This window comes from Phoca vitulina, unplaced genomic scaffold (assembly GCF_004348235.1).
Source record: "Phoca vitulina isolate PV1807 unplaced genomic scaffold, GSC_HSeal_1.0 scaffold31, whole genome shotgun sequence".
Classification (NCBI taxonomy): Eukaryota; Metazoa; Chordata; class Mammalia; order Carnivora; family Phocidae; genus Phoca; species Phoca vitulina.
The window spans coordinates 15,597,430-15,624,247 of record NW_022589734.1 but is presented as its reverse complement, the minus strand read 5'-3'; the positions used below and the strand labels follow the sequence as shown (position 1 = coordinate 15,624,247).

The following is a 26,818-nucleotide window of genomic DNA, read 5'->3' as shown; positions in this document are numbered from 1 at the left end:
ATAATGAATGACCTCTTAAGCATGAACAAGGGGTCATTTTTCCTTGTAGAAAATGTTCTAGCATTTATATTTTTCCACAGTCATTCTAACATCCAGATGCTGCGAAACCTCTAGATCTGAAACCCTCCCAGAGGCGGCCTCCCACGGTGGCAGCAGCCCCAGATGTGGCTGTCGGGTGGCGAGAACTGGCTTCACGGCAGGGCAATCCGCAGCACTAGAACCTTCTCGCTCAGGCCCGAGGCCGGGGTGCAGCTTCTGCACGGCTTCCGTCCGCCCTGTGCTTTTCATCGTGACCCTGAGCGTGGAGCTGGTTCGGGGGGCCCTGCTGTGCTGCTCGCTGACTGTCGCCACGCGGTCAGCTCAGACATCAGGTACAAGCCGACGTCGGGCAGTCGCCAGTATTTCCAATAACGACTGCGTTACATGCTTGAAAACAAAAAATTGTGATCTTCTTCCTCTTAAGTCATTTTAAATTCCCTGATCTACCTTACCCCCTGCTTTTGTGAGGGTTGACACATGATTAGATTTCATTCCAATATAGAAAGCCTAAGATAAAAAACCATAGGACTGGGTGCCTGGGTGGCTCAGTTGGTTAAGCGTCTGCCTTCGGCTCAGGTCGTGATCCCGGGGTCCTGGGATCAAGCCCCACGCAGGGCTCTCTGCTCTGCAGGGGACCTGCTTCTCCCTCTCCCTCTGCCTCTCTGTCTGTCATGAATAAATAAATAAAATCTTAAAAACAAACAAACATAGGACTTGTAATTCAGAAACAGGAGAGAACTGAACTTTTGAAGCAGAAGTCTTGAGAAGAATGAAAGTTTTCAAGCTATACAACTATCTATAGAAAATCTTAATTTGGTTAAAACAAGGTATTCTTCAGTGAAAACCCCTTTTGATTTCTACATTGATCTGTTTTTGAGCTGCTTATTCTGGAATTATTTTTTTCTAAAGATTAAGTGAACTTGGCTTGAAGTGTTTGAAGCCTATTTAATCTGCTTTAGGGTTGACTTACTCGAATGCACTTGGCAGCCAGGAAGCGTTTGAGCAGAGAGGTTGATGGCCGAAGTGAAACAGATGAGGAGACATCCTCTTCAGTCCCCTCCGTCCCCTCTTCCGAGTCCACTCAGTTCCGCGCCGAGGTAGTAAGGCCACTGAAAGGTGGCTGGTTCCGAAGTGCCTGAGCAGGGCTGAGAGAGCTGGGGTGATTCTCAGTGTCGTGCGCATCCTGGCTCGTGGTAATGTTTCATATTCCTTTTTCATAATGTTCCTGTTCAAGAATCCATTATTTCAAATACTGCTGGTAGGATCTGTCAGCTCTTGGTCAGTGCTGTGTGCCTGGTGATTCACGTCTCTTCCCTCATTTAGTCCTGCCAACCACTTACAGAATAGGTGTTTTTACCTTTCTCATACAGAGGAGGACGTTGACACTCAGGGAGGTTACGTGATAGCTAGTCCTAGATAGGCTAGCGTGGGTTTCTCTGGAAGCCAAGCCTGGGGTGAGGATCTTGCTGCAGGTAGTTTGTGTGGGAGGCGGTCCCGAGGAGCAGGAGTGAGGATGCAGAGGGCAAGCATGGGAGGAAAAGCCAAGACAGGGATGTGTTATTAAAGTCGACGCTAGAGCCAAGGGGCTGCAGTTCCCCCAGGATCTCTGGGAAGTGTTCAGAATGCCTCCTAGAATTATCCATGCAAAGGATGGGAGACTGGAACATTGATACACTGACTTCTGGTTGAGAGCTGTTTTAATTCCCCAGAACTTCTGGGCTCTGTGGTTTAAGGTTCCCCGAGACTCCAAGAATAAGTAGTAGTAATGATGAGCAGAAATACGGAGAGACAAGGGAACCGGCGTCTGCAGGAAGTAGTCTCAGGGATATCTGCTAAAAGGGATAGGACCCTACCTGGCCTGATTCCAAAACCTGTGCTCCTTCCAGACCATCTCCCTGTAAACAGACCAATGAGATGGGGTTAGTTAGGGTGACATGGAAATACAGAGAATGCCCATAGTGATAATAGTGTGAAGAGAAGGCACATTGTAGGTGTAATGCCTGGAATTATATGAAGTGGGGAAGGTTTCCTTTTTGTTGGTGTGGCTTGGTTAATGCTAGTTTGTATTGCTTGCATGGATGTAGGTTAGAATACAAGAAGAATGCCCAGAATATTCTAAGTACTGGAGACTATAACTGATTTGGGATCAAAAACCTACTCCATTGGGGCGCCTGGGTGGCTCAGTTAAGCATCTGCATTCGGCTCGGCTCAGGTCATGATCCAAGTCCCTGGATCGAGCCCTGCATCAGTCTCCCTGCTCAGGGGGAGTCTCCTTCTCCCTCTGCCGCTCACCCTGCTCATGCTCACTCGCTCTCGCTTTCTGTCTCAAATAAATAAAAATCTTTTTTAAAAAAACATATTCCATTATTGAATTTTTAAGGTATATCATGCATATAGGATTATGTTCTCAGCATTTGTGAAATGTGGTGTTGAATATTGGTGAAGAGACTAAGGCAGAACACACTGGGCCTCGTAGACCATTGTTCACTATAAGTTTTATGTATTTTTGTTGTTAAAAATCACTGCAGGGGCATCTGGGTGGCTCAGTTGGTTGGGCATCCAAGTCTTGGTCTCAGGGTCATGAGTTCCACACTGGGCATGGAGCCTACTAAAAAAAAAAAAAATCACTTGGTAACACCCCAAGGATTTTTTATTGATATATAATTGACATATAACATTGTGGAAGTTTAAGGTGTACGTGTTGATTTAATGCAAGCGTACATTGCAGTCTGATTACCACTGTAGCGTCCGCTAACACCTCCATCACCTCACAAAATTATCATTTCTTTTTTGTGGTCAGAACACTTAGGATCTAGTTTCTTAGCAACGTTGAAGTATATAATACAGTACTGTTGACTATAACCACAGTGTTTTACATGAGATCTCTTCTAACTACAAGTTTGTACCCTTTGACCCACATCTCACTTCCCCCACCGCCCGGTCTCTGGTAACCACCATTCTACTCTCCGTTTCTACTAGAGTCCACATCTAAGTAGTGTGCAGGATTTGTCTCTCTCTGTTCGACTTGTCACACTTAGCGTAACGCCCTCAAGGCCTGTCCATAGTGTCACAAATGACAGGATTTCCTTCTTCCTCATGAATGAGTCGTATTCCGTTGTATGCCTATGGACAGACACACACACACACCCCCCACATCCATTCATTCCTGACAGACACTTAGGTTCTTCCCATATCTTGGCTATCATGAATAATGCTCGAGTGCAGATAATTTTTCAATATGCTGTTTTCATTCATTTGGATATGTAATCCAGAAGTGCGAGTGCTGGATCGTAGGGTGATTCTATTTTTAATTTTTTGAGGAGCCTCCATCCTGTTTTCCACAGCAGCTGCACCAGCTTGCCTTCCCACCCACAGTGCACGGGGGCTCCCCTTTCCCCGCATCCTCACCAGCACCTGTTATCTCGTGTCTTCCCAGTGATGGCCATTCTAGCAGATGTGACATGGTCTCTCACTGTGGTTTTGGTTTGCATTTCTGTGATGATTAGTAATGTTTGAGCATCTTTTCGTGTGCCTGTTGGTCATTTGTATGTCTTCTTAAGAAAAGTGTTTATTCAGATTCTCTGTCCATTTTGTAATTGGATTTTTTTTATTATTGAGTTACAGGAGTTCTAACACCCCAAGGGTAAACTGTGGGGAATAATGTCTTCAGTGAAATTATTTTTCAGTGTTTGGGGCCCTCAGTTTATGCCACGACAGTAAGGTAGCGGACACGTTCTGTTCTGCCAAACTCAGCCTAGCGTCGTGTCTGCTACAAGGGAGTTGTTGCAAAATATTTGTGTAAGGGAAATACCTCCAGTTGTCGTTTTTTGAGTCTTCCACCGGTCCGATTTGGGCAGGGGCTGGAACTGATGCAGTTTACTTGCAGGGTCCCCGTGTTGCTGCCTAAGAGACCAGCACACGCTTCGTGGCTGAAATAAAGAGCACAGGTGTCTCCGCTCACAGCCTGTAGGATGGTCGGTCCAGGCCCCGCGCCTCACAGGCCGACAGCAGGGTGCCGACCAGGCTGCACTGCTGTCCGGAGAGTCGGGGGAGGAACCTGCTTCCACGCTCGGTCAGGTTGCAGGAGGAGGTCCCTGTTTCTGCGCTGGTGGCCCCCGCCCCGGGGACTGCTGTCCGTCCCTGGACACCGCCTGGGGGCCTTGCCGACCGGCCCCCGCGCTTTGGAGCCCACACGGGAGGATGTCCCTGGTTACATCACTTTGTCCAGAACAGTGCAGGGCCTTGAAGAGCCGGGGCAGGGCAGGCCGGCCCGGACGGCCTCTCTTTCTTCACATCAGCCATGCCACGGGGCCTAAGCTAATCGTGGCGGGAAAATCCGATGCAGTCACGGTCTGGGGGTCACATGGGGTGTGCGCCCCAGGGGGCCGGGGATCTTGGGGGCCGTATTGAGTGGGTGCCCACCGCCGTGTGACGCCCAGAGGACCCGAGAATTCATAACCCGTGGCCCACGTACAGGGCAAACGATGGTACACGCCTGACCCAGTATCTCCACGGGGGCGCGGAGGACGGTGAGGCCCCAGAAGGGCAGTGTGGGGTTCTTGCTAGCGTGCCGCCGCGGGGGCCGACTGTACTCATGGCTCTTGCCTGCTCGTACAGACTCAGCCCCAACTTGAAGGGTCCCTGCTCACTTTAATCGTAAAGTTCTTTCAGCACGATTCCATTGACGTCGCGTGTCAGTATTGGGTTAATATTCCTGTCCCAAATTCAGATGGGCCCCGTGAAGCTCAGGAAGGCTGACGGATGTCAGGCAGGTTGCATGGCTGGTGAGCAGTGAAGCCCAGACCCCCCGTGGCCACTGCACCCCAGCAGCTGCGTCCTTGCTCCTTAACTTACTCAGTGCTTCCTGTGCGCCTGGCTCCGCGCTGGGGGAGGGCAGAGGGCATCCTCTGTCTAGGGCCCTGTCCGCCTGTCTGCCCGAAAGCTGTTCTGTACGAAGTGGGAGATGTGCTGGACGGTCACTGCAGGCGGGAGTGGGGGGATGGGACGGCCAGGGGCTGGCACGCCGGGGACCGGAAGAAGGGCCCCAGACTGGGGGACGGGAGGCGGCCTGCATCTCCGTCGGGGCACCGGCCTCTCAGCTTGGAGGCTCGCAGGAGTACGAATGTATTCCCGTTTCCTGTCTCCCCGCCCCTTCTCAAACCCTGACCCAGAGTGTTCTGTTTCCTTAGCTGAACTCGATGCCGAGCACACCCAGAAGGTCCTGGAAATGGAGCACGCCCAGCAAGCGAAGCTGAAGGAGCGGCAGAAGTTTTTCGAGGAGGCCTTCCAGCAGGACATGGAGCAGTACCTCTCCACAGGTTACCTGCAGATAGCGGAGAGGAGAGGCAAGTGGGGGAGAGGGTCGCTGGCAGCGGGGGACGGAGACCGTGTCACACTGCATCCCCCGGCCGGGTCGTGAGGCACAGTCCCCTGCAGTCCATTCTGGTATCAGTCCCCAAAACTCAGAGTGGATGCGTCATGCCACGTCTGTCTTGTCGTGGTTTTTGCGTCTTCCTGTAGCTCTAGGCTTTAGTTGGAGATACTTAGAAAACATAAAATACGTTTTATTAAAAAGTAAAAAAGACAAACATTACCCTTAATTCTCCAGCACAGAATAATCTCTGTTACTATTTTCGGGGTGGTTCTTTCCCAGTCTGTGTACGTAACTGCTACCACACCGTACCTATGTCCAGTCACTCCACGGGGATCATTCCCCGTGTTAAGAATTCCTTAGAAGGGCGTGGGTTCAGAGGTGCGTCCTCACCGGCAGGATGTACACTGTGCTACGTTTAACCAGTTTCCTAGCTGAACGTGTCGATTCTTTACCTTTATAAATGGTTGTGTGAGGCACATCTAGATGCATAAATGTCTGTCTGCATCTCGATGGTTCCCAGGAACAAGTGGAGCAGGGGAGGCATCAGGGACGGAGTCCCTCAGAGAGCCGGGGGCCTTTGAGAGCCGGGGGCCTACATGGCAGCTTCCATTCCTCTCGGGCAGGAGCAGTGACGGCCAGGCCTTCTGGGCTCACCTGCCCCTCAGCGCCCCAGAGACCCCCCCCCCCCCGCCTCCCCAGATCTGACTGTCCTCAGCCTCCCTGGGCTCCCCTGCCCCTCACCACACCCCCCGACGTAACTCTGTTACCTCATGCTCTTCCTTCCCTTTCTATCCTGTGGCCTCCCTCAGGAGAGGCCAAAGAAATCAAAAACGAGGAAGGAAAATAATGCAGAGAAAACTGATGAGAAGTAATATCTGAATGCCTTGGAAAGCACCAGAGGACGCGTTGGGTGGCTAAGGCTTTCTTGCGGTGGGCCGGACAGGTTTGAAGATGAGCGTCTTCGTCTCTCCGGACTTGGCTTTCCCTGTTGTATGCCGCCGACCTAAAGTCTGTCTTCATCTAGGAAGGTCAGGCTGCCCGTTTCCTCAGAACACGCACGCTATTCCTTTGCTCCAGGGTTTGGTGCTGGTTATGGAGTGAGCGGCCCGTTTGCTGCAGGGATGTGGGTCCTGTCGTGCGCAGGGGTGAGGAGGAGGCCGTCTCAGTGTGAGCCACTGTAACAAACCCCCAGACACAGGTGGCTTAAACCGCGGGCGTTTATTTCCCACAGTTCTGGAGGCTCAAGTCCAAGATCAAGGTGCCGGCAGGTTCGGCTCCCAGGGGAGAAGCCCTCTTCCTGGGCTTGCATCTCTTGGCACCCCCACGTGGCAGTGAGAGCCCCCCTCGGGCATGTCTTTGCGGAGGACGCTAATCCCCTTAGGGGAGGCCCAGCCCTCCCCACCTCATCTCAGCCTGTTTGCCTCCCAAAGGCACCCCCTTGTGTGGTCTTGAAAGCACTGAAGAAGAAAATTGGAAGATTTGGGCTTTTTCGCTTTCTGCTGCAGCCAGAGCTGGAAGGACATTTGCAGATAACAAGCATCTCTCCACAGGGCTGTTGGGAGCCGTCCCTTGGGCTTCCCAGCCTGGCAAGTGCCACACGCCTGTCTTCCCCAGCAGTCCTCTCCCAAGGGTGAACGTGGGGAGGTCTCATGTAGGAGAATCAGTCAAGATAAAAAAATCTCCATAGTGAACATGGTATTTTGGACTCCTTCCACTAAATCCGAAATAGCAGTCTGAATTTTTCTCACTTTCCAAAGCATCATTTTTTAATGAAGACAAAGACATGGGAAATTTTACCCAGAAAAGTATCCGAGTAAAGGGTAAAGGGACCTCGGGCGACCCCGGGTCGGGTGAGGCTGGAGAACCCACAGAGCGTGGAGCGTCCCGCACTTGGAGACACAAGGTCACCGCCAGATGTGCCAAGCCTCGGAGGGGAACTGGGAGCCGCTGGCGCCCAGCGGGTCTGAGTGCAGTCCAGGCACGCAGCCTGGCGTGGTCCGGACCCGGCTTCAGTGGTCTTTGTTGCTGAGAGCCGGGGTATGTTGAGGGTGCAGCTAGTACTGAATAGATCACCTTGGAGACGCCCTGCTCTGTATCTGTGTTCCTACAGTGGATCTCCGGCTCCCGAGGGGGCCCTGTGCAGCTCAGCAGAGTCCAGTCCTGGAGGACTCAGCCCTTGGGTGTTCCAGGATGGACCCAGTGCTTGGGAAAGAGAAGGGAAGGATGTGTGGGCAAGATTAGCAAAGTTAGAGGAGAATTAATAGATAAAAATGCACCAAACTAGAATTCATATAGTGTCTTACCGCCCCCCCCCCCCCCCAGGATACTATCTTGAGTTGGAGGAGTGTCTCAAACACAGTCATCAGCTTATGGGTTTAACTTTGTATAATTATTTCCCCGTGAGGGTTTTATTTAGAAATAAAATTTTTATTGGAAATTTACTATGACCCATTACTGGCTTTCATTGAATTAGGAAGTATTTTAATATCCAGAAAAGAACTGAAAATGTCCCATACTCCTGTTTCCAGATTTAGCATTTTAATGTTTTCCCAAATTTGCTTCAGATATTTTTAAAAATGTTATGAAATATTCCAAATATACACAGAGGTATAAGGAATAACATAAACACCCATATACTGTCTCAAAACTCATCTCTTGCAGTGCATTACTTTGGAAAGTGGACTTTTGTGACTGACTTGATAAACTATTGGTGTATTTTCAAAAAAACACCCATGTACTAACCACCCAGCTCAAGAACTACCAGCACCCATACCAGTGAAGGCCCCCCTCCAGAGGGACCAGCCACTCTCACGGTTCCGGCCGCCTCGGCTGCGCGCAGACGCAGATTGGCGCTGCACTGCATGCTGGCTTTCTCGGCACGTATTCTGACCATTGTCCATTCCGGCTCATTTCAGCCTCGTTTGTTCCTTTTCACTCTTAAATAATTTCCACATCTATTGAATGAATATATGGAAATCTATTCATTGTGTCGATGGTGTTTTCGTTGTTTCAAGTTCTTTCTCACTAAAAACACCACCGTTAAGGACATTCCCATGCGTCTTGATACATGTGAGGAGAGTTTCTTTAGGGCCATGGGTCTTAAACTTGAGCCAGCCTCACCGTCACCAGGAGGGCTGCGCACACAAGGGCTGGCCCCACTCCAGGGTTTCTGATCTAGTAGGTCTGGGGTGGGACCTGAGAATTCTCATTTCTGACCAGCTCTGGGGTGAGGGAACGCTAGAGGCTGCTGGCCCCGGGGGCCACGCTTTGAGAACCGTTTCCTTAGGGTGTATCACGAGAATAGTAATTACAGAGTCATTTGATGTGCTTATCTTTATTTTTACTAGATGGTCAAATTACCTGCCAAAATCCCCATACCCGTTTACAGCGTCCCTAGCAGTATGTGCATGTTTTGATCACTCCTCATCTTTGTCAACATTTGTTAGAGCCAGAGATTTAAGTTTTTGCCAATCTGTACGAAATGACCTCTTATTTGGGTTTTGATTTGCATTTCCTTGACTGTCCGTAGTCTTATACCCATGGTATTGGCCTTTGATGATAATCCGAGGCCGTCACCTTCACTTGACCCATGGCTTATCGATCCTAGAGTGGCCTTTGCTCAGTGTGTGTTTATTTTAATGTGATCAGCTTTGCCCATTTTATTGTGTATGGTTTGTCCTTTTGCGTCTCGCTCAGGAACTCCTTCCCTCCAAGTAACACACAAGTAGAACTTGGCTAGAGCTGCAAGTTATAAGAACATCCTACTGTGTTTCATTTGTAAAGTTTCAGTGTTTTCCATTCCATACTTGGCTCTTAAATCCACCACCAGTTGGTCTTTCTGTGGATCGTGAGGGAAGGACCCAGTTTCGGTACTGTTGTCTCCACCCCAGCATTCTTCCCCCACTGCTGCTGGGTGTCTTGTTGCAGTACACGGGGAGTCTGTCCTAGGCCCTCTTCTCCAACCTGTTCTTCCGTGTGTCTAGCCTGGAGCCCCAACCGTACCATCCGAATTCTTCAGTAAGCAGCGGTTCTCAAGCGGGGGCAGTTTTGTCCCGTCTGCACCGTGGTGGGGCGCTCGGGGCAGGGGCATGCTGCTGGCATCTAGCAGACAGACGGACGGATGCTGCTGGCCATCCGCCAGTAGACAGGACAGCCCCATGACAAAGAATCCTCTGGTCCAGGGTGTTGGGGCCTCAGGTGGAGTGTTTCATGGCGAGTCCTGCACACCCCTGCACACGTTGGCGCTTTCTCGCTCCTTTGCGGTTGCCTTGGCCTTCTGGGCTCTGTCCTTCCGTAGAAACGTGGGAGTCCGATTTCCAGGTCCTGTGAAAAGCCCCTGCAGACGCTGGCTGCAGTTGAGTTCAGCTCCTACATGGAGGGAGCACCACCCTCCAGGAGCCCTGCTTTGTGCCCACGCGCAGCAGCTCTCCTCACTTCTCTTCCCCGGCGTTGGGGGCACGTGCCTCGGACACTGCTGGGGGGCCAGTCCTCTCTGTGGCAAGAGCTACCCGTGCTTTCCCTGTGATAGTTACAGAGGTTTCCCGTTTACTAGTTTTAGCAAGTTTTCCACGGAATCTGTCCTGCGCGTCCGTAGTTCGCAAATACGTTCGCACAGTGGTGGCCGCGGTGCGTGACTCCGTCTCTGGCATTCGGGGCAAGCTTTGCTTCGGCCTCCCTCAAATTGCTCGTTTGTGCCATTGACCCCTTCGTGATGAATCTTACCCAGAACATCCGTTTTTAAGTGTTTTCTCAAAGACTCAACTTTTAGTTTTGTTTTCTATTGAATCTTTAGTTCATGAAGTTCTCTTCCTCGGTACTGGGGATTTTCAGGTGGTGGTTTTTTGGGTTTGGGTCTAATTTAAGTTGGCCATCTGCGCTTGATTTTCAGGATTCTTGTCTGAATAAGGCAGAGCTATGAATGTTTCACGAGGTTAAAGTTCACCCCTTTTAACAGAATTCTACAAGTTTTGACAAGTAATAGTTCTTCCTGGGTTTTTCAGATTTTCCATTATGACTTATTTGACTTGTGAACTGTTCAGAAGTGTCTTTAAATAATGCGTGAAGGTGTTTCTAGTTACCGTTTGTTACTGATTTCTAATGAACTTCCTTGTGGTTGTCAGAGAACGGGATTTTGATTTTTTTTAATTCAAGACTTAAGAGTTTGCATGTTTCACGTATATTTGAGGGCAAGATTCTAAATGAGAGGGTTCTGCGTGTACTCATTGCAACAGGCTTGTAAGTTGGGCTGTTCAAATATTCCCTATCACTGAATTTTATAGCGTTTGGTTATGTAATTATCCAAGAGGTATATCAAGCCCTCCTTCCCCTCATAATTATGGATTTCTTAGATCTTCTTTGTCTGCCATTCTTTAAACATAGCCAGAAATTATATCATCACACAGAAATTTTGAATTGTCCTCCTGGCGAACTGAACCTTTACTAAGTACTACACTTTACCCCGGTATTTTTGTTTTCCCTTAAAGTGTGTTTTGTTTCCTATTAAAATTACTGTGTCAGCTTTCACGTTAATTATTTATCTACTTTCCATTTTTCTTAAGCTTTTCGTGTTTTTTTTTTTTTAATGTCCTTATGTTTTAGGAGTGTCTGCTAGGAACGAAACATAGGTAGATTTTAATCACTTTAATTCAGTCTTATAACCTGTTACAACTGGCAAATCTGATTCATTTACATTTCCTCGGCTTACTGACATACGTGGCTTCGTTACCATCTTTCTTGGTGCCATTCGATGCTTGTTAATCCAGTTTTTCTCAAAGTCCTACTCCTGTCCTCTTGAACAGGACAGGACAGACAGAAAGGAAAGGGAGCCTCTGGACCTTTCAAAACTGCAGCCAAAGCAAGGCCAGTAGCCAGAAAGGCTGTGCTGACAGGCCTCCATACCCATAAAGGAAAACCTGCTGTTTCCAGCCCAGCGGCCGGCACCCCCATGGGGCCCGCATCTGACCAGTGGGCACAGTGGCCCTGACCGGTCGGGCGGTGACACAGCAGGACTGCGAGGCCGTGACCTGGTCCACACCCTGGGAGTCCATGCTGACCACGTGGCTTTGGACGTTGCCGTTTCGGGGAGGTCACCTAGGCTTGAGTAAGCTCCCTCCAGCTTAGGGACAGAAGTGTTTTGCTCTTTACTTCGAATCTTAGGGTGACCGTTAAGGGTGCCGTGCCTCAAGATGATCCGGCCCTCCCTCCCTCCCTCCCTCCCTCCCCCTGGAGCAGGGCCTCACACCGCGTGGGCTCCCCACACACCCCCTGCGGCTCCTGTCGCCAGCGCTCAGTCCTCTAGTACTGGGTACGCTGTAACCAGCTGCCCGGCCCCTTCGGCCCTGCGTGCCCAGAGCGGCTTCACTTGGCGAGCTTTGTCTGACTGAGCTTGTATCTGATCCTTGATCTTAAATGCCACTTAACGTTCTAGAATCTTAGAGATGACATTCATCTCACCTCTTTGAACTTCTTATTCCACGGTTTCCTGCTTCTGTTGTTGAGAAGCTGTCAGACTGATTATTTCCTGTTCTTTCCTCATCTGTCCCTTCTCTCTGCCGTTCGTCAGCTCCACTGATGGAGGTGAGGATTGCTTTTATCTGTCTTCCTGAATCTGGTCTGGAAAATCAGCCCCGTGGACTGTCACTGCTCCCCAGCGTCTGGTCTCGGAGCCCTGACGGTGTTCAGCTGTTTGCGTTTTCCCGCTGTTTCTGGGCCGTGTAGGGGAGAGTTGATTCAGTCTAGCATGCTCTTGCGGATTTTGGCCCTCACTCATCTTCCGTTTAACTCCTGCCCAAAGTTCTACATTTTGGTGACTAAAATGTTCCTATCTGAAAGTCATTTGGCTTCTCTCAAATGTTTGTCTTTTAACCCGTTTTTTTGATTCATCTTTAAGTTCATTAAAATACTTAGTCATTTAAATTAAATGGCAGGGGGTGTTACCCCGCGTGTGTTTCTGCTGACCCTCCTCGTGAGTGGCAGGGCCCCGCGTGCCGTAAGCGCTGGGCTGGGCCGAGTTTGCGTGTCTGCATAACTGGGAGACCCAGGGCTGAGGGTATGTCCGCATCCAGAAATAATTCATTTCTGCCGGACACTGTCACGCCTGGGATGGTGAAGCCAACGGGCTTGCGGTTTTCTGGGCCACAGAGGTAGTAGGAACGGGGCTCCAGACCAGGGGGCCGCGTCCCTCCGGGCCCAGGCTCACTCGCAGTCTTCGTCTGCTCTTGCCCGTGGGCCGACTTGACTTTCCTGTAGTCTGTGCTTTCACTGCAGGGAGTCTGCGGGCCTTGCCCAAACCTTGTCTGCTGTTTCGAGCAGGGACTAGAAAGAGGCCACCAGGGCAAGGATAGCTTCAGCCGGGGTACCACGTTTGGGGGCATCTGCAGGCAGGAGGCAGAGCTGTGGTGGCAGGAGGGCTCTTGGGAACAGGGCCCCGCTCAGCAGCGAGGACGGCTGCATGCAGGGGCGAGCTGTCTGGGGCACCTGCAAGCAGGAAAGCTGCCGGAACGGGTCCCCGGGCATCGAGGCTGGGCGAGGAGGGAGTCGCAGCACCTCACTGGGAGGGGTCCTTGCTCTCATTTGGAAGGTTCGGAACGGCAGGAACTTCTGTCTCGCGAGCATGTTAGCCTAATGCACTCGGAGCTCACCTCTGAAAGGGTTATTCAAGACCGAAGGTGTCACTTTCTCTCGCGCCCGTGTCTTCCCAGAGCCCATGGGCAGCATGTCGTCCATGGAAGTGAACATCGACATGCTGGAGCAGATGGATCTGATGGACATCTCTGACCAGGAGGCCCTGGACGTCTTCTTGAATTCTGGTGGCGAAGACAACACGGCACTGTCTCCGGTCTCAGGTGGGGGTGACCAGCTCGCACACACTGTCACACTCATACTCGCACCCTCTCCCTCCAGAGGGCAGCCTTCTGAGGACTGTGGTCAGCCCGTGCCAGCCCGAGCTCAGCTGCTTGTCCTGCTGCCCGTCAGCCACCTGGCCGAGACCGTGAGCGCGGCCCACACCCCCTCAGGGGCCGTCGGGCTGCATCGGGGCTCGGAAGGCCGTGGGAGTCGGGCTGTCGGGCCTGATGTGGGACTGCGGCTCCCGCAGGGCTCGAACCCCCGCCCCTCCCGCCCCCAGCACGTGCTTCCTGGAGCTCTTGCTCCGCCTGGGCTCTGGTTTGGGTGGTGGCTGCAACCCTGTGGGCACTTGTCCTCTACATACCGCCTTCCCCAAACTGGGTGTCACGGAAGTGGGGCAGACGATTTTCCGAGGCCCCAGCCCTAGACCGGGCTCAGCGTGACACCGTCCCTCATGCCCAGACAGGGCCTGCTCATATGCGGGTAAGCGCGCTCCTGTCCCCTCCGGCCGGGGCCACCCTCCAAACCCCAGCTTTCCCGTCGGCGGGTGCTGCCTTTAACTTCACCACGAGGCAGCGCTCTCCCCCGTCCGTTGTCCCAGGGCGCCGAGGCGGGGCCGCGGGGAAGGGCGGGAGTGCTGGCCCCTTCCCCTGGAGTCGGGAGGACGCAAGCCGTAACTCGACCAGCTGCACGTGACTTTGCCTCCTTTCAGGCCTTTTTAGTTGCCGTGAAGTTGGAGAGCCACTAAAAGACTAGGGAGGTTTTCTCTTAGCGTTGATTCTCCAGGGTTCCTCCCAAGGATATACAGAAATCCAGGTCGTGGCGGTTCCACAGGCTGCGACTCGAAGAAATGCCGCCTGTGCCTTTAGCCCCGTGCTTTGCTGGTGTGGAAGGCAGGCTCAGCTCGGGGCCCTGGCGCCGCCAGCTCACTCGGGAGCGCCCGGGTGCTGGGACCGGGGCCCCCCGGACTGCGTGCGCATTCGGTGGCCTTCCGTGGTACTTCCCAACTGCACTGTCTCCATGGCCGTTTCTCTTCACTTCGCAGGGCCCGCCTCGGGGGTCGGTCAGCACGACATCACTCTCCAGGTCCCAAGGGCCGCCGAATCCCAAGCCGCGCGGCCTTCCTCGCTGTCCGTCTGCCCCGAGCTGGCTGCCCCGGCCCCCCGCGACCGTGGCGAGTCCCCCATCGTCCAGTCTGACGAGGAGGGCGTGGAGGTGGACACAGCCCTCGCCACGTTACACACGGACGACAGCGACTCCTAGGTCTGTGTGCTCCCGCCGTGTGTCCCCTCACTGTGCAGGCAGGTGGTTTTTACCCAGTTTGCCAGTAATGTGTGAGAAACTGACTGTAAGAACAGCTGACAATAAAGTTCGTACGGAAGGGCTTCTAGCTAGATCCGTCCTTCAGGCCTTCGGGGCAGGGAGGGCAGCTCGGGGCCCCGCGGACCACGGAGGGGCCTGCGTCTGGCAGGGCTGGGACGGGAACCCTACGTCCCTGGCTCGGCCCAGTGTGGAGGTTGGAAGCCCTTTGGAGAGACTAAATCTGCTTCCTCCAGTGTAGCCCGAGTCTGCTCGGGTTTCCCTCTGTGAGGACAAAATCAACACCCCGCAGCTGTCCCTACTTTAACATGAGCACACACACCTGCGCCCAGAGGAGAAGGATCCATCATCCAGACTACTTCTCTGTTCCTCCTCCTGCCGGGAAGCTGGCCCACCCGGCGGGGCCCCCTTCAGCAGTGCTCCCGGCCCAGCCTGCTGGCAGGCTGCTCGGAAAGGAAGAGGTCACAGCAGCCACGGGGGCCCCCGCTCACGGGGTGGGGGGGAGCCACCGGCAGGCGGAGGCTCGGCCCGGGGGGGGGGGGGGGGGGGGTGACCAGAGAAGAGCGACCTTGTTTCATTCATTCATCTTCCACAAGACAGACAAATATCCAAAAAACTGTTTTTATTATTAAACCTTGTAGTACAAACCTGAAAAGTAAACAAAAAACTGGCAATAAACAACATGAAGTCCTCCCTCCCGCGGGAGGAGTGCAGAGCAGCGCTAATAAATTAATTAAATGTCAAACTGTAAGCCAGAGGCAGAGTTTACTGTCAAAAAGAGGGAAAGTACACAGCAAGGCCATAAAAACCGGACAACCACATTGGAAAACACTTGACTCTGTTTATGTAATTGTTAAATATTCCAAAAACAGTTCAGTCTTCTGCAACAACAACCAACAAAGTGTAGCACAGGACGCTCCTGACAGTCCCGCTGACAAGCTCAGTGCAACAGGGGCAGCCATGGGCTCGGTGGGTCCAATTACGAAACAAAGAACAGCTTGTGAAAACAGTTCCCTTTTTTATTCCACACATACTGTACACACAACCGGAGAAGGGCAACAGCTACTCCATTATTATTTTGTTGTTGTTGTTCAGTGATGTAAGCAGCACTTATAAATGTTACAAGAAAAACCCTGTAAGCATCCAATCCACCCGATGAAGAAACGGAAACGTAAGGCTTTTCTTCATCTTGTCTTCACGCCCTCCCCCCCCCCCCACCGAGAAAAAGGCTCAAGTATTTAAAACAATTTACAGGCGTATGTACAAAAGGGATGGGATTCTTTTTTTTTTCTTCTTTCTTTTTGTTACAACATGAAGAGAAAAAATAGACAAGATGAGCGCAAATGCATTTTCACATTCAAACAGAACTGCAGACCTCCTAGTGGCTTTGAGTGTGACCGTCAACGAGACGAACCGAAGAGAGAGATTAATGCTGACGCGTGAAGGTGGGGAACAAGCAGTGAGATGGAGACGGAATGTTAGAAAGATTGCACATCTAGGACAAAGAAGCACTTAACGGCTTCGATCACTTTTTTTTTTCCTTTTTTTGTTTTTCTTAAGGATGCTATTGAAGGGTTTTTGATAAAGTAGCCAACAGCACCAAAAAATAACAGAATGGATTTCCTAATGAAATCAGGCACAGGTGTCCCTCACGTGACCCCTCCAAGGCAGGCAGTCGTCTTCTCTCGCTCTCCTCTTTCCCAAAAACAGATGCATAGTGATGTGCTGGTAAAGAGAACCTCGGCGCTCCTCTTCGCGTTTTGCCTCGGGTTAGGAAACTACGTCCGCCTTCAGCTGCCATGACCTCCCCAAGACACAACATGGGCGTTCTCCGGTTTTAAAAACTACAAACTCATTTTGCACATGACAGAAGAAAAGACAGCCAGAGTAAAGCCATTTCTTTTCAAGTTTTGTGTGTGTGTGTGTGTCTCCTATCCCTTTTCCTCTCTAGAAAAATCTGCTCACATGACTGATGGTTTTAAAATTTGTTCTCCAAACTTCACCCTCTTCAAAAATGGGTTAAAAAGCCTTTTTTTCCCCAAGTTACCAAAGAAAACAAAACAAAACAAAAAAAACAAAACAAAAAACCGAAAAGGCTTTTTTCAGCCACGGGGGCAATACAAATTAATACAGCCCCTCAAGGGTTTTTAAAACAGTGAATATACGGCAGTTTCAAAAACCTGACTGCAGTATCTAGGTTCTAAGTACAAAAAAAAGTTCAACAGTTTAATGCTAAAACAAAATTAGTTCTCTAAAACCAGAAGAAAATCTTCTTTAGAGCTAGTGCAAAGACAGCTTGAATCCTACAGCAAGTACTCCAAACTAGAATATAATAATTACAAAAAAATATATATCAGTTGACACGGGTGTTGGCATCTTCACGACGAGCTCGAAGCACTTTTGGATGAACTGGAGGATGAAAGCCGGGATGGCGGCACGTCCACGGTCGCTCTCTTGCGGGGCCCTCTTTTTGGTGTAGGTTTACTGAGACAGTTCTCAATGCTGCCGTTCTTACCAGATACTTTGCCACAGATCTGATTGACCAGACTGATGATCTGTTCCTGTTCCGGGCCGAAAGGGAGAGAGAATTAAGAAACCAGAAGAGCACCGTCCCAGAACCGCCCAGGGGACGCTTGGCGCCGACTCCCCATCGCATGGCAAGCCTGGGACAGCCGAGAGGCCCCTCCAAGTGTGCTTCCTGGAAGCCGGGTGAGGCCCCAGACGGCTCCCTGGGCCCTTCTGAGCGGCAGCGCGAGAACCAGTGAGAACATCGCTCAGGCACAGTGAGGCCCCCTCCCTGGCAGCTTAACATCCATGAAGTCCCGGGACTACAGGCAGCAGGGAGGACGGCGGCCCCCTCGCCGCCGAGCCACAGCCGCCCACACAAGCGTGGACACCAGCGGGCGCTGTGGGCCCTGTGAGCCCGGCTCAGCGCAGACAGGCCAGGGCTGCGAGGGAGCCCGGCTCAGCCTGCACCGGGCGTTGCGGGGCGGCGCTCCAGCCTGGTACTCGAGCCTCCCTTCAGTGGCTCTGCTCAGCGCTATGCTGGTACTCCCACCCCGGCGAGGGCAGCCCGTCCACCCAGGCGCTGGCCTCGAGAATGTGCGCAACATCCACACAACTCCCAAACCATCCAGTTTTACAAGAAACCATGCGCCAAATTATCAAAATGGCAGGTGGCCTGGCCTGCATGTCACGAGCACCTGCCCTGGACCAGGGATGGAGGAAACCATGTGGACATGGGGGCAGCAGAGGCCTTTCCTTTACTCAAAGGCCCGGGGAACAGCCGCGTCCCAGGCTGGCCCTCCAGCACCAGCAGGCTCTCATCACAGGGGTGGAAGGTCTCAAAGGGGAAGTGAAAACTGTCTGGAAAGAAAATGAAAAGCACCCTGGAAGGAGCAGGGCCGCCCGTGTATGAAAGCTCCGTCTCTGGCCGTTTTTAAAAGCACTTTATGGCAAACCTAATCGAGGGTAAATAGAGGAGCTTCTTTAAAACCTGGTTCCAAGTGGCCGAAGCCTCCTGGCAGCATGGGGCCGGGCAGCGCCCTCCCTGCGTCCCACCTGCGTCCCACCAGACGGCTGCCAGGAAGGCCCGGCGGCTCCCCGGGCGGCTCCCTCAGGCAGCCCAGGAGGCCTGACCAGCCTTGCGGGACCTGCAGGGTCCTCACAAGCCATTTCTAATACCCAACGCAAAGTGAGTAGTTCCCCCAGGGAACAACGTGCGCGCGCGCCGCACACACACACACACACACACACACACCAGGGAACGAATGAACACACACACACACACACACACCACACACACCAACCCGAGAAGGAACGGATTCAGATTTACCAAGATGAGGCCGCTGGCAAAGGCGGCTTCGAATGCCCTTCTTACTCATCAAAACCATTAAGCTTCAAGAAGGACCCGACAGACGTGATTCTCTGTCCAGTGTTCTGGTCCCACACAACACCTGGCTACCCAAGACGGGCAGAGATGGGCGAACCCACGTTCTGCAGAGCCTCACGGCCGGGTGGCGGCACCCCGTGAGCTCACCGGCCCGGGCTCGGCATCTGCTGCCGACACGAAGCACCAGGGAGGCCAGAGCGCCTGCTGCCTTCAAGCTCCCACTTTAAAAACGAGACCCCCGTCTATTTTCAGCTTTTCCATCCCATCAGCCAAAGGCTTCCCCCCCGGCCCACAGCCTGAGCCCCGCGGATGCACCATCCCCCCCGCCCAGTCACGCCTGGGGCTCCGTCGTGTGGGATGCAAGGACAGTCACCTCCCACAGAAGCAGCCGCAGGGCGCAGGACAGAGGCTCCGCGGGGAGGGGGTCTGTGGGAGGAGGACCCCCCCCCCCAGGACACAGCGCGAGGGCCTGGCGGACGGGCGTGTGCTGCCCAGGACAGGTGATAGAGCACCACTGCTGTTGGAAAGGGGGGCCCCCAGGAAGGGCTCTGCGGCCGTCACGAGGTGAGCGGTGCGTCTGAGGGGCAGGGCCGCGCACCCCGGGAGGCTGCGGGGTGAGGCGCAGAGGCGCGGGCCTGCTGCCTGTGCGGGGACAGCCCTGGGCCGGGGGCGCCCACTCCCCCCGGAAGCACTGCTGTCTGCGGCCACAACCGAGCCACAGAGCCGGGGCTGTGGATGGTGTCTGCCCCCGAGGACGACGGGCAGCTCTCACAGGACCAGGGCAAGGGACGGAGGAAAGGACCACAGGGAACACGAAAGCACGGCCCCTCGAACAAGGACGGAAGCACAGAAGCGACGGGAACCGACTGGGCCCGGGATGCATGTGGAAGGTGGACGGGACTTGTGGAGTTGGATGCCAAAGGAAAAAGGCCCCGAGTGTCCAGAGGCCCCTGAGGAGGACAAAACCGGCTCCCGGCTTCCAGAGCTGGCCCTTGGCCTCGTGCCCTGCTGGGGCCGCACCCCGGTTCTCAACTGGAGATGGGACGGAAGAGGCCAGCGCAGTCTGCAGCCCACACAAGGCAGGCGCCCCCCGACCTGGCACATGCTCATTCCCGGGGCACGGGCACGGACGGACGCAGGGGAGTCTCCCGCACGCGGGCCCTGCCGGACCCCTGCAGGCCGCCCACTGTGGGGAAGGGACACGGAGCCGGCGGAAGGACAGGGCTAATTCCCTTGTGTCTCAGGAGCTCCGCAGGGCGCAGCGAGGGAAGGCGGTCCTGGCCGCAGAGCCCTAGAATCAGGCTTCTCTCACAAAACCGAGACCAGAGACCTGGCTCTGAGGCCCCCCATGCGCCACAACCAGGCCCCCGGGTTTCGTCTGTCCTGTGATGGACGTGCACAGGTGGCCCGCGCCCCCCGCCGACCCCTCGGATCTGCACCCCAGCCCCTGCCGCGGGGGACGGCACTGTCCCTCGATTCTTAGCCCAGCCCACCGGGGTGAGCGGAGGCCCCGGCGGCCGCCACTGCCGAGATGCCGTACGGGGCTGGGCCAGGCCCCCACGCAGGGCAGTGGGCAGCGGGCTCGCGGCTACAGAGCTCCCGTCACCAGGACGAAGAAACCCGGAATGAATGGAAGTTTGTAAAAGTAAAGACCTTTCTGATTTTAGTCCCTGGGATCCTCCAGGTCAGGTCGGACACAAGCTGGACCTACGCTACTCTCCGTCCCCAAGTCGGGCCGTGCGGCAAGTGCGTCGCGCCCCAGGAGAGCAGGGGCCAGTCGCCATGGCCCGCAGGCCCCGCTCCGAAGGCGTGCCCGCAGCGCGCACTGACCTCATCGTAGCGGTACATCAGCTTCAGCCCTCGACAGGACTTCTGCTTCTCCACGTGGCGCAGCGCGCACTCCAGGCAGAACACCACGTTCTCGTTCTCCTGCACGACCTGCGGGAAGAGCCAGGCCTGAGGGGCGGGGCGTCGGAGCTCTGCTGCGGCCTGTCCCCGCGCTGTCGCCCCGGCCGACCGGGTGCCCGGGACGTGCCACCACCGGGCACCGATGAAAAGCCGGAAGCAGGCACCTGGAGCAGCACCTCCAACCAGGAAGTGAATAAATGCCCATCTCTGAGGGGCACCGACGGGCGCGGGGGCCTCCCGTCCCGCCGGGTTTCTGCCACCCACAGGCCGGAGAAGACCCGAGAACGCGACGCCTGTGAGTGCTCAGCGCCTGGGGCTTCCGAGACGGCGACCACGCAGACCAGGGCGGGACGCGACATGGCAGCGTGGGTCTGGAGAGCTGTGCAGGGACGCCCCCCGGACGGTCTCCCCCTGCGGCTCCGTGCCCCATCAGCTCCGCGGGTTACCCAGGGGCTGCTCCCCGACACTCCAACCACGCGTTCCGCACTATGTGCAGCCCCGACGTGCCCGGGGCACACAGGAGCCCGGACGGCCAGCAGGGTGGTGGGGGGGTCCTCGCCCCTCGCCCTGGCCCCTAGTCCTGCTCTCCCGAGCGGAGAAAGGGAATATGCTGCCTTAACACAGGACATGCAAGAGGCTGACGAGCCTTTTCATAAAGATGCAGGGGAAGCAGCTGTACGACGAGCTGCGGAGGGAGGAACTAACACAGGAAGAAAGCCCTCGCCTTTTAAAGACACTCAGGCCAAGCACAGAAACAGGCAAAAAGAGGAAACTGTAAACAAAAACACAAAGCTTCTGACTAATCCAAGCAATGAAAATTGTAAAATAAAACCTGTTTTTACGTACAAATTCAGGTGGATCTATGCTTTCTTGAAACAACACTGGGGCTGCTAGGAAATGCCTGGCGACATCTTTCAGGGCCCGCCTGTCCGCACGACGGCCTGAGCACAAACCCACGGGAACCAGCCGGGGCCCCACATGGAGGTCGTGACCGCGCCACTGGGGCTCGTGGGAAATAGCGGGGCTGTCCCCCACGGGAGCGGCTCCGGCCGACACAACAGGATGCGCTCGGGGCGCCGCGGCTTTCCCAAGTGCCGCTCACCCAACGGTTTTAAGACCTGGGGAAATGCTTAGCACCTTCTCTGAGAGCATGACCCTAGGTTGTATCTTTCTAGAAGGACCTTGGAAAAGACGGACCAGACAGAAGAAAATACAGATGTTCCTTGACTTACGAGAGGATCACATCCTGATAAACCCACCGAGTTCAAAATATCCTCAAGCGGAAAATGCACGGAATGCTGCGGCCCCGGACGCCGCCGCCCGGCCTGGCCCACCCCCCTCGCGCAGGGCCCGGCGTGTCGCAGTCCCCCGAATGCTGCACCGAACCCGAGGGCAGAGTGGTCGTCGGAGCGCGCGCCCGGCCACCGCCCCACGCCTCCGACAGGACGGCACGGCTGGGTCGGGGGGGAGGCGGCCTCCGAACTAAAACCTGGAGTCCAGTTTCCAGGGCGTGCGTACCACTCTGGGGCTGTCGGAAGAGCAGCCCCCTTGAGTCAGGAGCGCCCGGAGGTAAAACGGCCGCTGTGGCTGCTGTGGACGCGGCCGTCCCGGCCCCGCCCGGCCCACTGGTCCTCAGCCTGCGGACGCGGGCCTTTCGGGAGGCACCTGACGGCCCAGGGCGGGCTGGGGGCGGGGGCAGAGCGGCCCGAGGGGCCTGCGGTCGGCAGCCCAGAAGCGGCTCCCACCAGAGACCAGGAGCTGCGCTGCTCAGAAGCTGTTTTCACCAGACACGTTTCTGAGTCGTCAGACTGGAACCGGACAGGAGCCGAGGCCGCGAACGGGCCCCACGACCCCTCCCGAGCAGCAGCTGCGGCCGGACGGGCGGGGGCGGCGGGAGGGGGCGGGGCGGGGCCGAGCGCCTCCCCCGGGCTCACCATGGACAGGTAGCACAGGTGCTGGCAGACCTGACACCTCCTCTCCGACGTCTCCAACTGCAGCCACTTTCGAGGCTTTTTCTTGCCATCCGCCGTGGCGCCGTTGCCGTCGTGGCTGCCGTAGCGGGCGGACGAGTGGAGGCCGGCCTCGAACAGCTGCCGCCGCTGCCGCAGCTCCGTATCCCTGCGCGCACAGAGGGGCGGCCGTGAGGGCGCCGCGGCGCAGACCCGCGGGCTAGCGGGCGCCCGGGAGGGCACGGGGCTCTGGAAGGCCCGTGGGGAGGCCGAGGAGGGGCTTCCCGAGGAGCCAGAGCACTGGCGCCGTGTCCACCGCAGGGGCTCCGCACACCGGAGCCAGGGGGAGGCCGCGCATCAGCGCAGGTGGCCAGCCAGACCCGGCGCCAGGTCGCCAGCAGGGGGGGGGACAGCGAGTGGGGGGCACCCGACGTGGCGGCATCTCTCCACGGCCGCACGCTGCTGGGATCCGGGCAGTCCGCCAGGGCCCGCCTCCACCCCTTCCCACGGCGGACCAAGCTCCCGTAGCTGCACGCCAGCCCGTTCGACCCCAAACATCAAGCCTCAGGCCGGAGAGGGCAGAGGAAAGAGAACCCACCCCGCTCCCAAAGCCTCCCCCCGCCCCCCCCCCCCCCGGCGGCCGGGGACCCCCGCGCGGGACCTGCCTCCGTCTGCAGCCCTCCGGCGCACCGCCACCACCCCCCCCGCATCAGGGGCTCCCGGAAGCCAGACCCCAAGTTACCTGAGCTCATCCAGAAGGGCGGAGATGGTACTGAGAGTGGGGCCGTTTTCCTTTTTCGCTTCCGCTTGTGCAATCTGGTAGAGTAACTTCTCCATGGAGAATGGCTTAGCTATATGGCGACGCTTCATTTCCTGCAAGAGGCGACACAGCCCCTCAGGGGACGCGCGGGCTATCTGAATTCCCAAACTCTGAATTCCAGGTGGATGCAAAGCAACTGAAAGTCCTGCGACAGTCCTGCCCATCCGCCCGCCCCGGGGAACGGCAGCAGAGAGCGGAAAAGTCCTCGCTCGGGGCGCCCCACCACTTTAAAATGGGTGCAGATTTTCTACCCATTTTAAGTTTGACCTTAAACGTCTTTTGTACCGTCTTCCCGATGCTGTGTGTGGGTCAATAACAGAACTCAAAATCGTTCACGATACTCACTCCCCTCTCCTACAGGAAGCCCCCCAGCTGCCAGTGAAAGGTCCCAAAGGGATCCTCTGCAGCTCCCCCTTGCCCGGCCGGTGTGCACTCCCGCACAGTCCCCGCGCAGCGACGCAGCGGGGCGCGCAGGGGGCTCGGCCAGCCTCACCTTGGCCGTCTCGAAGCCCATACTCGTCCACTGGGTGGTGGCAAAGTGCACGGTCTCCGAGACGCTGTAGCCGCAGCAGACTTTGGACACAAAAGAGCCCGGGAAGCAGACGACGAACTGGCCACTCTGCTGCACGGTCCTGTGCACCTTGATCCCCTCTTTACACAGCACCTCCGGGGAGATCTAGGGGGACAGGCTGGGCTGGGGCGCACTCCCTGCAGCTGCCCCCAACCATGACCCGCTGCTCACGGCGCCCCCGCCCCGGGACACGGCCTCAACCCAGCAGGTGTGTTAACACGCACACCTGTGTGTGCGCGGGGGGATCAGGGCTTCAAAGGGGCCTGCGTGCCAGGAGATAGATTCTGTTTCATATTAAGGGTTTGCTTCTCCTTTAGGGAACACACATAATTCCTCAAAGAGGAACAAAGCTCTAAATGGGTACTGGCTGGCGAGTGACACCGCGTTCACACAGGAGTGCGGCCACTGGGAGCACACAGCCCTGTCCCGTGCAGCACCGCCGCGTGGGAACGGGATACACACACACCGCCGGGGGCTACCACGTGGCCTCCAGAACCAGGTGGGCGCAGCGGTGCGGGCTGGGGGGCTTGGGCCCGGCACCCCCAGAGGGGCTGATGCTCCCCTTCTCTGCGCCGCACCCAGAGTGAGGTGGGCCCCGCAGTGACAGCAGACGGAGGCAGAGGTCAGCAGAGGCCAGAGAACACAGCTCAAGGCTGAAGTTAGATTCCCAGGAACTCAAAAGGCCCAAGACCTTCCTGAAAACGGGGTCAGAAGCCTCACGACCAGCAGCCCAGTCACCTAGGTGGCCCGCAGGGGGGGCCCGATGCGAGCCCAGGACCCTGCCCCCAGAACACCCCGTTCTGCACTTACAACACAAGCAGGCCCTGAACCAGAGTCCCAGGCCCCTGTGGACGTCCGCCTGGAGTTCCGTGCAATCTGAGGAAAACACTTCCCTAGTTTGGTTTTCATAAAAGAGGACATTTGGGCTGGGGCAGATCCAATGTCGTCTTTGCCTCTGAGGGGCAGGTCAGCAAAGAAAGTGACTCTATCCAACTCCCCCGAATCCCCGCTGCGCCCAAACGTCCGCGGCCCGGGTCCGCAGGCCCAGGCGGGGGCGCCTACCATGACGTTGCTTTCCAGCATCTGCAGCCCGGGGGTACCGTTAGCCTGCAGAAGGGTGTGGACCACGTCCTCGAGCTTGTTCTCCTCCTCAGCAGGAATGCAATACCTGGGGGGTTTGGAAACACGGGCAGAGCAGAGCCTTGACAAGGACCCTCCGCCTGGGGAGCACAGCGGGCCCCACCCCGCACCCTCCCTCGGGGAACGGAGCGAACACAGGCCTGCAGAGCGACCTCGGAGTGCAGGAGGAGGGACGCGCTCCGGGGACCAGGGACTGGTGCCCCACTTCCCAGGGCCACACAGCGGCCGCGGTGGGCGAACACGCTCCTCTTATGCAGAGCTGACCTACGGGTGAGCCAAAAACCCTTCAAACCCAAACCGGACGTTTAAAGCCCCCTATAAATCAGATCCAGACACACGTGCAGAGCCCACCAGCCTCTGGCGCGTGCCCTACGCCTGCAGAAGGCGCCGCGGGACAAGGGCGCTGGTCCCCCAGGCAGGGGAGGGCCGCGGCAGCCGAACCCCGCCGTCCTCCAAACACAGGAAAGGAGTCGAGCCTGTCCGTCCGCAGCCTCCCGGCCCACGCTGCAAGGACACCTCAGCGGTGTGAAGTTCTGAAATGGGGGAGCAGGCCTGGCCCCACCGAGGGCGCCGTGTGCCAGAACCCAGCAAGCCCGGGGCCTGGCCCAGCCGGCTTGGCGCCCAGGAGAGCAGCGCCAGAGTGCCGCATCGGGCAAGCCTCGCAGGCAGGTGGGGGGCCTGGCCAAGGGCAGGGGACAGCGCGGACCCTTCTGGCTGCAGCTGAGGAGCTGACCGGGATGGCGAGGGGGAGAGAAGGCTGGAGACGTAGGCAGAACTGAACCAACAGGAGACTCCAGACCCTCACTGCGTCAGGGGAGCAGGGCACGGGTCACCAGTGTCCGAGGAGGGCCCACCAGGAACACACTCCCGGAATGGTCGGACCAGGCCACGGGCCAACGAAAACCTCCAGTAAAAATCAAAGCAGGGTGACCGTCGGGAGGCTCCCATCAGCAGTCCCTGCCCCCGGCACAACCAGCTCCAAACTGGCAGCATCCCCCAGGCCCCCGGCCGGCCCTCAGCACTGGTGTCTGTGGGGAAATCCTGCACTCAGAGGCCAGATCCTGGTTCAGAACGGGGGTGCCAGCCCCACATTCACATTCTCTACAAATGCTTAGGTTATTTCAATGTCAACATACCCTGTTCCTGATTTGTGCCTTAATTCCGGGGTTTCCAACCTAAATCACATGCTTTCAGAAAAAGTGCACACCATCAAGTTCTCTGATCCTATCCTGGCCTCCTCTTTACTCCCCAGCAGCGGGGTTTCCAGGAATTGGTCTTCCGAAGGCCCACAGAGTCTGACGCTTGCCCACCTCCCACTCATGGTCGGGCCGTGAGGACGGATGCCCGAACACACCCATCTCACCCCCCACCGTGTGGGGCGAGGCGGGTCAGGTTGCAGGTCTGGGTGGAGCCCCGTGCACCCCAGCCCTGGGGCAGCCACAAGCTCGTCCGTGGGCAACAGCAGGCCCGACGCGGCCGGCACGCACTCTGTCCCGGGCCTCCAGCCCACTCGGCCTCCCCGGCCCGGCAGCCACTCACTAGCTCCCCGCAGGACACTGAGGACCCCCTTCCTGGGGAGGGAGGCCACACAGGGGTCCCTCCCCCCCAGCCGGCCTCAACACGAAGCACGCTTGTGGGCACGTGGCCCGAGAGCAGGGAAGCCGTCATGACGAGGCTGCTGCATTCACAGGCTCCTCGGGGGGGAGGACGTTAGTTGTAAGACTTATTTTAGTAAAGAATGCCTAATCACCCCATTAGGACAGTAAAAGCAGTTAGTGGGGGATGGATGAGCTGTTGCTGGCCTGTCAGACGAGACAGCTGATTATGTGCTGTCACCTGCCATCTGGCTCCGTGAGGCAAGGGCCCGGAGAGCCAGCCGCGGACCGGCCGGGAGGGCTGACCGGCGAGGGTCACGGGTGGGCACCTGGGCCTCTCCCACAGCAGGGACCCCTCCCACGGA

At 56.2% G+C, this 26,818-nt stretch overlaps 2 protein-coding genes across 2 annotated transcripts in view; one reads left to right on the top strand and one right to left on the bottom strand.

The window, feature by feature from the left end:
* Window positions 1-14,645, top strand: part of LOC116644822 (dysbindin-like) — a 51,828-nt gene extending 37,183 nt beyond the window's left edge. The window contains exons 2-4 of the mRNA XM_032424660.1: window positions 5,229-5,384; window positions 13,114-13,257; window positions 14,304-14,645. Coding sequence (XP_032280551.1) covers window positions 5,229-5,384; window positions 13,114-13,257; window positions 14,304-14,521 — 518 coding nt within the window. The 3' untranslated portion in view covers window positions 14,522-14,645. The remainder of the gene's footprint in view (window positions 1-5,228; window positions 5,385-13,113; window positions 13,258-14,303) is intronic.
* A 540-nt stretch (window positions 14,646-15,185) lies between these two features.
* Window positions 15,186-26,818, bottom strand: part of JARID2 (jumonji and AT-rich interaction domain containing 2) — a 237,679-nt gene continuing 226,046 nt past the window's right edge. Inside the window, 6 exon segments of the mRNA XM_032424828.1 lie at window positions 15,186-17,139; window positions 20,301-20,408; window positions 22,313-22,496; window positions 23,070-23,200; window positions 23,641-23,823; window positions 24,781-24,886. Coding sequence (XP_032280719.1) covers window positions 16,957-17,139; window positions 20,301-20,408; window positions 22,313-22,496; window positions 23,070-23,200; window positions 23,641-23,823; window positions 24,781-24,886 — 895 coding nt within the window. The 3' untranslated portion in view covers window positions 15,186-16,956.